This window comes from Lissotriton helveticus, chromosome 7 (genome assembly GCF_964261635.1).
Source record: "Lissotriton helveticus chromosome 7, aLisHel1.1, whole genome shotgun sequence".
NCBI classification, from domain to species: Eukaryota; Metazoa; Chordata; class Amphibia; order Caudata; family Salamandridae; genus Lissotriton; species Lissotriton helveticus.
Genome location: NC_136068.1, coordinates 1,654,281,611 through 1,654,292,681, shown reverse-complemented (window position 1 = coordinate 1,654,292,681; position 11,071 = coordinate 1,654,281,611). Strand labels below are relative to the sequence as shown.

The window sequence follows — 11,071 nt, the reverse complement described above, 5'->3', positions numbered from 1 at the left end:
CTCCCTGAATGAGCTGTTAGTAGGATGGAAGTATCCTGATATGTTAGTTCTGCATTTCGGTGACACAATTTGATAGTGGAGAACGAGTTAGCGTCGATGAGGGCTGTGAAAGAGGAGATAAAAGAGATAAAGCGAAAGTGGTCAGGATGCTACTTTCCACGGAAGGAGTTTAACCTAGGAGAGCATGGTGAGGGGCTACCAAGGCAGCAGCGATCCATCAGGCCAGATGAAAAGTTAACAAGGAGATGAGGGCCTTTTGTAGGAAGTCTGAAGTCGGTAGGATAGCATATGCCGATTTACAGTACGACAATGTTGAGTTTATCAGGCGGTACGGGGACCACTTGCCGCATTATGGTATGTGGTAATACCTATTGCAGCCTAGTGAGGCTTTGACTACCACTTTGAACATTCATCACCGACCATAGGGGAGGGGCAGAAAATGTCTAATTAGGGCCTTTTTCTGGGTGGCTAAAAAGTTGCCATGATCTGTGGCGAATTTTATTGTTGTTGACAGCGAAATCCTAGGCTGAAAAGGAACAGGTGGACAAGCTCACACCTGGATGAGGTAGGAAGTTAAAAGTTCACTAGGGAGTTAAGTTAGTTAGAAGTTAATTGATGAGGTAAAGCTGTTTGGGAGGTAAAATGTCTCAATTGAAGAAGATCAGCGCAAGAGGAGGTAGGGACTTACAGGTTTACGTTTTGTAGGTGGGGGACATTAAGGGTGGTGGGTAGTTTAACATAGTTGAACTTCTTTGTATTGTGAGGTTGTAGTTTTGTAAGGTGAAAGGCCCAGAGATGTATGTGATGGGCATCTGTTTCAATAAAACAGCCTTTTTTCACACAAAGCCGTGTCAGTGGTCTGTGCTGTGCTCCCTCTCCCCCAAATACCACCTTCCATCCTGTAAATAGGACCCATCTTTGGAGGCGGCCCACTTACTGCCCCCTTTTCAATGTTGCTACCTCTAGGTAATACACGCACTACGGTGAGTGGCGGCGGGAGTGGCACTCTTTCATGCCTAGAAACCTCTAATGTGCTGGGAATACCAGCTAAATAATTTCACCACGAAATACTGCTCCCTGTTCTGTACAGTGGCGTCGCTAGGGTACCATATGCTTAAGTGTCAGTAAACAAAAAGGCTACATTACGGGAATTATCAAAGGTTCAGTGGGCCCGGCAGGCTACTCAGACAGAGAGGTAGGACCGCAGCTCCCGCAGCAGCCTCTGTGTGCCAGTTATAACTTGTCTCATGTCACCACGCAGCCACATCTCAAAAGCAAAACTTCTCTCTGCACGTCACGTGACCCTCATGTCAAGAGGGCGAGATCTCAGGTGCCACCGCAAGTGTAGGATGTTTGTTGGTTCGAGCTGCTAGGCACTTTAGCTGAGGAAATTGTGGCTACAACGAGAGCTCTGAAGTCAATGAGGGATTGGCTGGTACGGCTAGGCATTTCTAACGGCTTGGTGCGTGTGAACGGGCCCTTCTTTTGCTACACGAGGAAGCAGGCAAGGTGCACAGAGGACCGGCCACATAATGGCGCTGCAAGTGGAGCCTTATGGAGCAGGGCAAGCCGGAACTGACGACGGGTAAGAGGCCAGAAATAGTAAGACATGGGGGACGTGTTTTGCAACACACAACTTCACGTTTGTTGAGCTCACGCGACTTTTTGTTAACAATATAGTTAACTATCACGTTTCTTCTTGCAAATATAAGAACGCCAGCGTTTTAATCTGTAAAGTGTAATTAAACACTTTTTTGCAAAAAAAATACGATCAACTCGCTTTTGAGTTCTTGCAGACAACACCGACGATTCAACTGTCGTAAGTAGGGGCCTGTGTCTAAGACCTTTATTATTTAACACCAATGACATTTCTTTCACATCTAGAGAAAAAGCAGATGAAGCTCCATTGAAAGAACTTTGAATATCACAGTGTTTTCAAGTATTCATTAATTAGTAGTAGCAGCACAATTTCAATCCAAAACATATTTATTTCTATATTTATGTATGCTTATAAAAAAATATATGGGGGTCTTAACAAATGCTTTTTGGAGAGTGTAAAGTATACCCCTTTAGCAAACTCTGAATAATCTTACATTCGTTTGTGAATTGATTCCAAAACATCTAAACTAGCAATATAATAGGGATATTCAGGGGATAATCATCGATAATTCGAACAAATGGACAGGACTGAGCCCTCTTTGCACTTTTACTAATAGGGTGTTGGACGTTTCAGGGTTGCTTCATACAGGCTTGTAGACTCCTCCCCACATGTACTCCTGGAGCACACCACCCATACTCATAAAGGCTTTGGTGAATCGGCTCCATAATGGTCACGTTGGCCATTGTATTTCCGCTGTTGACAGGGTGCCTTGTATTGAAAGAGAGGGCTTTGGGAGCATTGTAGAAAGTTAGATGGTTAGTTGCAGTTCTTCTAGGGCAGTGATACTTAAAGTGCGGCAAGGGGTCCGCTTATGGCCACCTTGGTGTTATATGCGCCTCCCGGTAAACAGCAGCACCAGCTGCTGTTTAGATGCTGAGGCACTCATTTTCAGAAAACATGTTAAATAAATGGGAAAGCATTTATTAGCCTGCAAATACATGGTTTACAATTAAATTTTTTTTAGATCTCTATCACAATCCCTGACCCACCCAGACCCACTACCACGAGCCTGCTGGCATTTAGCGCGGTCCTCAGTCACATCACAGATCATACTTTGTGGCCCCTGGGTAAATGTTTGCGAGTACCCATGTTCTAGGGCAGAGGTCTTTAAACTATGGGGAGCGCTCCCCTGGGGGTCGGTGGATGGTCTCCAAGGCGGGCACACATGACTCTGCAATTACATGTTAATGAAGATGGCCGGGAACTGCGGCCTTATTAATTTGTTGCATTCCCTAGCTGTCTTCATCTACACGCAGCCCAGAGTGCTGCGAAGGGAGGTCACTGGAAGGTCAGAAGTTGGCTGAAAGAAAAGAACTAACCTTTGCAGATGTCCGAAACCTGAGCAACACATGACTGAACCTGAGTTGACACATCGGGCAATAGGGACCTTTGTACATAGTGCTGTGAGGTCCCAGTCTGTGAATATGTAAGTTATTATGTTAGCCTTTCATTACAGTCTAACAAAGGCTGCTGCAAATTGACGCAGTGTTTGAAGTAAAAACACCTTCCTACAAAATATAGCTTTTAGTAATAAGTGATCAGACTGTACCTAATGTAAGCATTTTTATAAGTATAAGATAACACCCCTTCATTACCTCTAAAAAAAAAAAAAATCTTTGTCACTGACGCTTTAAACAGGGCCACTGGAGTCATGTGGAAGGAGACGACCAATTTATGCAACAGGGTTGATTAAATTGTTTAAGAAGAAAAGGTCAATTATGCAGCATGAGCTGACACATTTTGTGGTTCGCTTTATTTGTTTATTTTTACTTATGGTAACACTGTCAAGGTGAAATACTATACCTCATTAGTACCAGTTTAACGCCCAAATACATCAATAAGCAACTGCAAGATAACATTTTATGAAAGGCCTTCTACTGCTCTGGAGCACGTCACCAGCCATGTTTTAAGAAACGTTTGATCCATTTGAACTAGAATCACATTTTTTGTTAAAATCTGCAGATTATGCAACAGATGGTGAATTATGTAGCAAATGCGGCAAGTCTTTAGCAATGCAGAAAACACTTCTGCCTCAAGAACTCATAATTCCAGTGGCCCTGGCTTTAAGTGACTAATCAATTAATGGCTGGTAAGAGGAGGTAGTGTAACAGTCATAGTGGTCAGTCTTGAAGCTGGGAAACAAGGTTCGAGTCTTGACGGGAGGCTCAAGCATGCTGTGATTTTGGGCAAATCACTAATCTACGTGTCCGTCTTTAATGCAGTTTGTGCTCATGTAAAGTATCTTCGGGTCGAGTAAGCGCTATATAAATATGCAACAAAAAATAGCCTTGTTTCTTCTTTAACTGTTTGCACTACCAGCCGACCCTTGCTTTCAAGCAGAGGGACCTCAAAGTCAGCACTAACCATTCAGGGACAATTGTTTTTGTTAAAGGTGATTCCAGGGGTAGCGGGAAGGAAGTCAGCAGGCAGAGCTCTGGTCCTTTTGACCCTTAGGGACACTAAGTAATGGTACAGGAAAAAGAGGAAAAGAGTGAGATTCATAAATATAGTCAACCAGGTGGCCCAAAAGGCGAAGCGCTGTGTGGCATCTTAATTTTTATGGTAACAAATGGCCAGAGACCGCTTCCTCAGGGAGAAATCCCAAGGAAGGGGTTGATATAAGGGACCCATTTTTATATATAAAAAGGGCCATCCATTAGTGCAGTAGGTAATTCTGTCCGGTGTGTAAGTGGTGTTGCTACTCAATTAAGGCCTTCTTATCGTGGAGTAGAGTGGGTGCTCATTTCTCTCGCGAGTATCAGAGCCCAGGCCATCCTTGCTGCTTTTTATCATAAAGGGGCAGACATCTTCACTGGTACTGCAGGCACAGTGGCACCAGGAACCAGAGGTATGAGGAGCAAGCTAAACTTTAATTATGTCTGTTTACTATCCTTTCTTCTTAGCACTAGGGCCCACTGTACACTTTCCAGTGTTGATTTGGGCCTCAGAGCAAGACCACTGACTCAGTGTTAGTGAAATTGGTCTCCCACCCTCGCAGCTCCACCATTAAGTGAGACCTCTCCAGAGCCCCTGCACTCTCGAGTGTTGGTGTTCGAGGCCCTTCTCCACCCACAGGTTATACCTGCTCCTCATCCCTGGTGGTCCAGTGGACCTCTGCCTCCTTTCTCTCGCTTTGCTTTCCCTCTCCATTTCACTCATTTTTACCCTCATTTCTAAATCTTTCCCTCTCACTCTCCTTCTATCTCTTTCCTCCACCTTTCTTACCCTTGTCTGCTTTTCTGCTTTATTCCACTTTTATTAGTCTTTTCCCTTTCCGCCCGTTTTCCTCGCCGCTGCTGCCCCCGCAGCCCCTTCCCCCAGCACGACCCGCGCGACTGGCCCAATCAATCTCCCCTCCCGACTCCCGCCTCCCAGCTGTCCAGCCCTCCCCGACCCCTAGTTAATGGCGGCCGCTGGCGCGCCAAAGGCAAGCCCGTCTGCGCCTGTCCTCAACCCGACCGTGACCAGCGCCAGGAACCCAGACCTCCGTACTGCCAAAGCTACAACCCAGCGACACTCCACGCACTAAATCCAGGCTGCAACAACAACTGCAAGTTAGCATCACCAGCTGACACCCACAGACCCTTCAGCTGTCACCGATGCCGGCACACCTTCAGCACCTCCAGGAACACAGGCCCAGCACAATCCGCCTACAAGAAAACACCAAAACCGTAGACCCTACAATGCATTCTCCTTAACGTCTGATAACTCCACAAACACGCCACCGAAATCTGGGACCTCCTCAACAGCACCATCCCAGGCATGGCATTCTTCACGGAAACCTGGACCAACACAACCTCGGGACTGGACATCGCCATTGCCATTCCTCAAGGATACAAGATATCCAGGAAGGACCGCCCCCCAACCGCCAAGGAGGAGGAATCGCCATTGTCCAAAAATCCACCCTCCACCTCAGCACACTCCCCAACGAGCCCACAGACCTGATGGAACACCTGCACTTTAAGATACTGACCAGTCGTACTACCACCCTCCAGAGAACTCTCATCTACCGACCCCCTGGACCCCGCGGACCATTCGCCAATTCCATCACGGATATCATCTCCTGGCATGCCATCACATCCACCAACTAGACCCCAACGCCACATCCCTCCTGGACAACCTCCACAACATTGGCTTAGACAGATCGCGACCGAACCCACGCAGCTGGACAACCAACTAGACCCCAATGCCACATCCCTCCTCGACCCCCTCTTCACAACAGGAAACTCCATCACTTTCAGCCACACCATTGAACTTCCGCGGACAGACCATCGATGCATCCACTTCACCTTCAGAACACCCACTATCCACAGAGCCCAGCACCTGCTCCCATGAAGAAACTGGACAAAAATCACTGATGACCAGCTCACCTCCTCACTCAGCAACTCCATCCTGACCACTGCGAAAGAAGACACCCCCAACACTGCCGCCCAAAATCTACACAGATGGGTCACCAACAACGTCAACAACCTAGCCCCCCTCAAGAAGAACAACAGTGCACACACCAAGAAGGCCAGATGGTTTACCCCTGAACTCTGAGAGTCCAGGCGCACCTGCCGCTGCCTCGAGAAGACCTGGAGTAACTCCAAGAAGCCCACAACAACTTCAAAGCCGCCACCACCGCCCACCACCAGCTCATCAGAAATACGAGGAAAACTGCGATTGAAGAAAGAATCTCCACACACGCACACAACAGCAAAGAGCTCTTCAACATCATCAAGGAGTTTGCCTAACCCACCAGCGAGTCGAGTGAAATTTCCCCCTCACAAGACTTCAGCCACAAACTCAGTACCTTCTTCCACCGCAAAATCAAGAACATCTACAAACAACTTCGATGAACAAAACCAACACACGGAACCCCCACCAGCCACCTTAACACCCTGAAGCCAACGATTGACAGCTGGAGAGCCCTCACCACTGAAGTCAATCCACTCCGGGGCCCCCACGGACCCCTTCCCCACCACACCTTCAACAGAGCCGCCGACACCATTGCACCCATGCTTGGTCACACCATCAACCGTTACCTGGCGAACTCCTCCTTCCCAGGACAACTGGAAACAGGCCGAGATCAGCCCCCTCCTGAAGAAGCCCTCGGCAGACCCCACCAACCTCAAAAACTACAGACCCATCTCCATGCTCCCGTTCCCAGCGAAAGTCATCTAGAAAGCATTCAACAGCCAACTTGCCACCTTCATCGAAGAGCACAACATCCTCAACCTGAGACAATCCGGCTTCAGAAAAAAAAACAGCTCAGAAACCGCCCTCTTTGCCGCAACAGACGACATCTGCTCCCTACTGGACGAAGGTGAAACAGTAGCTCTCATCCTCCTCGACCTCTCAACGGCCTTCGACACGGTATCCAACCTGGGCCATCTGGTGTAGTTCCAGGCGTCGGGGTGTGGGCCCATGATGAGTACTTCTATTTTGTTGGTGTTGAGTTTTAGGCAGCTAGGAGTGGGATCCAGGGGTTAGAGGGGCCCACTGCATCACAATTATGACTCTCTCACTTAAAAAAAGGTACATGGGAGCTTATTTTCTAACATTGGGACCAAGGGCACTACTGCAGATAAAGGAAGACAACATGTAGGAGCTCTTTTTTTCTGAAAGGGCCTATTTCAAGATTAGAGTAATGGTCCAGCATGGTGGTGAAGGGGTATAAGAGACAGAGGAGATAGCCTGCTACTCAGGACTGAAGTCATCATTTGTGTAGCAAGTGTAGTTGCATTGAGAACCAGGAGTGAGAGGGGCTCACAACACCTCAATTATAGGGGGCAGGATTTTTGGGTCAATACCTGATTTTGTTTGATTCATTTGCTGTTTTCGAAGTCTCATATTTATTGTGGTTTATGAGCGATAGAAAAAGTACACCTGAAATGATGTCATGAGCCATGCCCCCTGCGCGAAACCCTTTCCCTCCCGCTCACCCAACCTTGCTGTAAAGTTTTGGAGGAGGGGCTTGACATTAAACAATTTGTTGGGGGGGGGGGGTACAGAGCAGAAAAGTTTGAAGACCTCTGTTCTAGGGCCTCTGTGAAGGAGCTCCAACCCTCGGCACCTGTTAAACATCGCTGCATTTAATCCTTCCCTGTGAAGGTGTCTGATAAGGTTTTAACATCAGATAGCCACTGACCGCTAGGGAAATGAATATTATTGATTATATTAAATAAGTTTCAAGGGCAAACAACCTAGGGCGTAGAGAGATAACGAGACTTGTACTAGTTTTTAATGTTGCTCTGTTGATTACCCAGGAGTCTGTCCAGAATTTTCGACACACAGGTTTGGAAGTTTTGTATTGGAAGTCGCATTAGTAGTAAAAGCGTATCAGAAATAAGCTAAGCTTATAGTGAATAAACAGACGTTAAATAAAAAATAAAAAAGTTGAAGTTACATTTAACAAATGTAAATTGAGTAATATATTTTTACTTTAATTATAAAATCCACAAAACACGAATAAAACAGCCGCACAGAAGTCTTCATTATGAGCAGTGAGGAAAATCTAGGGCCATATTATCAAGAACGGCGTTAAATATGATCGCCGCTGTAGCGGCAGAAAAGTGCTGCTAAAGCGGCGATAATGGGCTTGATAATATGCCCTTGTGAATTCCCATAAAAGCTCAGGTTCACACCAGAACCTGGGTTTTTATGGGAATTCACGAGGGCATATTATCAGGACCATTATCGTTTCTTTAGCGGCAGTTTCCTGCCGCTAAAGGGGCAATCATTTTAACACTGTTCTTGATAATATTGCCCCAAATCCCTTAACAAGGTCTGTGTGGTAATTGTACTTGGGTATTTACCCAGCAGTAGATTATTTACATCATTTAGTAAATACCTCCCCGCCTTTTCTTGTCAGGTATCGCAGGATAAGCCTGCTGAAATCTACCTGGACGAATATTCCAGAAAAAAGGAAAATCGTTCATTATTTTGTGTAAGAAGATTAATTTCGTGAGTTATTCATCATTTTCTCCTACGAAATGTGGAAAATATGTGTTGACCACACCTATTAAATACACTCCAGGGTAGCTGTGGTTATTGGGTGTAGTAAAGACCTATCCAAAACTGATCAATTTATTTTCAGGGCCGGACAATTATTTGTGCAAACGATGCTTGCAATTCAGATAGTGTTTTGTTTTTAATCTTGAATATCTGAGTTCATTTAGAGGAGGTGAGTGCACACAAAGCTGACACAGCAATGCAATTTTAGTACTGTGGAGCACTTTTGAGCTGTTTGTGTAGGACTTCGGGTTTCTGAAGAGTTGCTTAGATGTTGTTAACGCGGGATTTCTGGTTTCTAGTTACCTTACCAGATCCCAAATCAAGTCGACTGGATCGTTGTTACCTGTCATTGAGTAAAAGGCAATCTACTACTAGGTCAATCAGTTAAGAACTTACACCACTCTAAATGACCACTGACCAATGATAAAGTTCAAAGATTTAATATAAAGTCAAAGATAACTGAAGATACAAACTTCTCAAGATGAGATTTAAAAGGTATACTGGTATCACTATAAACATAAATTCTTTGAATAATCTGAGTCTACAAAACAGAATAATAAGTGCAAGTTCGAAAATCATCAGAGTTGCAAGAATGGATACCAGTTGCAACTTAAGAGTCATTACAGAAAAGAAAATTCAGGTTTGTCTGTCCCTACACTAGACTAAGTGACATCCCTACTTAACAAGATCTTTACCCCAAAAGGTGTCAGCCGTGGTGACTTCCTAAGAAGATCACGCACTTCTCCTTGTCTCTTCTGTAAATCGGTCTCTTGTGATCAGCCTATCTGCCTACCCAACCGCTCTCTTAGGCTTCCAATATCATCTGCTCTGCTCTCCTCCCGGGTCGCTTTCCCTAATACAAAATCACATTTCCGACAGAAACGCCCCTCGGGACGCCCCTCCCGTGGTGCAGTTTTGAGCGGCAAACTCCATGATGGTACTCTTCAAGACCCTCGTTAAAGTTGACCTTGGTTCCCAGGCTTCTTCTCCAGCGCGCTGGTACCCCCTGAAATTCCTGGAAACTCCTACAGGCCTGCGCCAAGCACCACTGAACAAAGCCCCATTCATTTCAACTGATTAAGACCCCTCGCACCTGCATACAGGCCGTCCTACAGTGGGCCTCAAATTCCAGGCTCCACCATATCTATAGGTCATAAAACATATGTAAAGCACTGTACTTGGCGCCTCTCGACTCCTTCTCTAACGAGCACATTGCAGATCAAAGAAACGACATTATCTGTTCGGGCCTACTTGATTTACATGAAACGGGTCCCTGCACTCTGAAAACATTTAACTTGATTTAAACAGTATTCTTAACTAACACACGTTTCTATAATGCAACACATCTATAAAACATATATTCCAATACTAAATTCGATAATACATTTTGGAAGAACCATGTTAATCCCACCTCACATTATTTTAGCAGCACTTTTATTTTTACTTGTGAATTGCCATGAGGCCTACACAATTTAACTGGTTTGCAAGGTTTCGCCTAACTCTTACATGATCACTTAACATGAGAACGTGAGGTTTTCATATTCATTCCAACATTTCTACATTAGTCTTCACATTGCTATGATTATTGTTACCCTACTTGAACACTCTATACATTTCACTACTGGATATAAGACACTCTGGTGCAAGGTATATGTTAACTAACTACGTGCTTGTAAATATGGTGCACTTATACATTTTCCAGATTTGTGCTCTCTCAGTCCCCCCTTTGATGACTTTCAGGAGTCATCACCATCAAAACACCATCTCCAAAATGTAGGACCCTTCAAAGTGAAGTCATGGCAGTACCACTTCTTTTCATTGTCTCCAATGCCTTTAGACTCTTATATTGTGTATCTTGCATCGCTGTCAACCTTCTCTCCTGTTCTCTCATAGATCTCTGCAACCTGTTTGCTTTATACCATTGATACAAACGCACCAATCCCCACAAAGTGATTACACAAATCACAATTATGATGATGGGTTTCAGTATGTACCAAACGATACCCTTTCCTAGGTTGGCAAACCAACCTTCAACTTTACCCATTCCATGACCTACTTTTTCCCACACGTTTACTTTTGTCAGATCCTCAATTTCGTGGTGAATTGCAGTGATGTTTCGTATGTATTTTTCTAGAGGTTTTGAATTGTCTGGAATGTAAGTGCAGCATTCCTGGACCTTCAAAGCCTTGCAAACTCCTCCCTCTTTGGCTAACAGAACGTCTAGAGCAAGTCGGTTCTGAAGAACCATTGCCCTTATCGATTGCATCTCACCCTCCACCAGCATTAATGATCTAGCAGTACTGGCAGATAGCCTATCTACGACTGTAGCCAATCTCCTAAGCTTGATGTCATTCAATATCAATCCGAGAAAGGGGAATATTACACCAAATACATCCCCAACCACTTCTTCAGCGC

General features: G+C 45.2%; 1 protein-coding gene across 1 annotated transcript in view; it reads left to right on the top strand.

The window, feature by feature from the left end:
• The first annotated feature begins 1,375 nt into the window (after positions 1-1,375).
• The window catches only part of LOC144767594 (nectin-3-like), a 196,474-nt gene continuing 186,778 nt past the window's right edge, over positions 1,376-11,071 (top strand). The window contains exon 1 of the mRNA XM_078651004.1: positions 1,376-1,585. Coding sequence (XP_078507130.1) covers positions 1,533-1,585 — 53 coding nt within the window. The 5' untranslated portion in view covers positions 1,376-1,532. The remainder of the gene's footprint in view (positions 1,586-11,071) is intronic.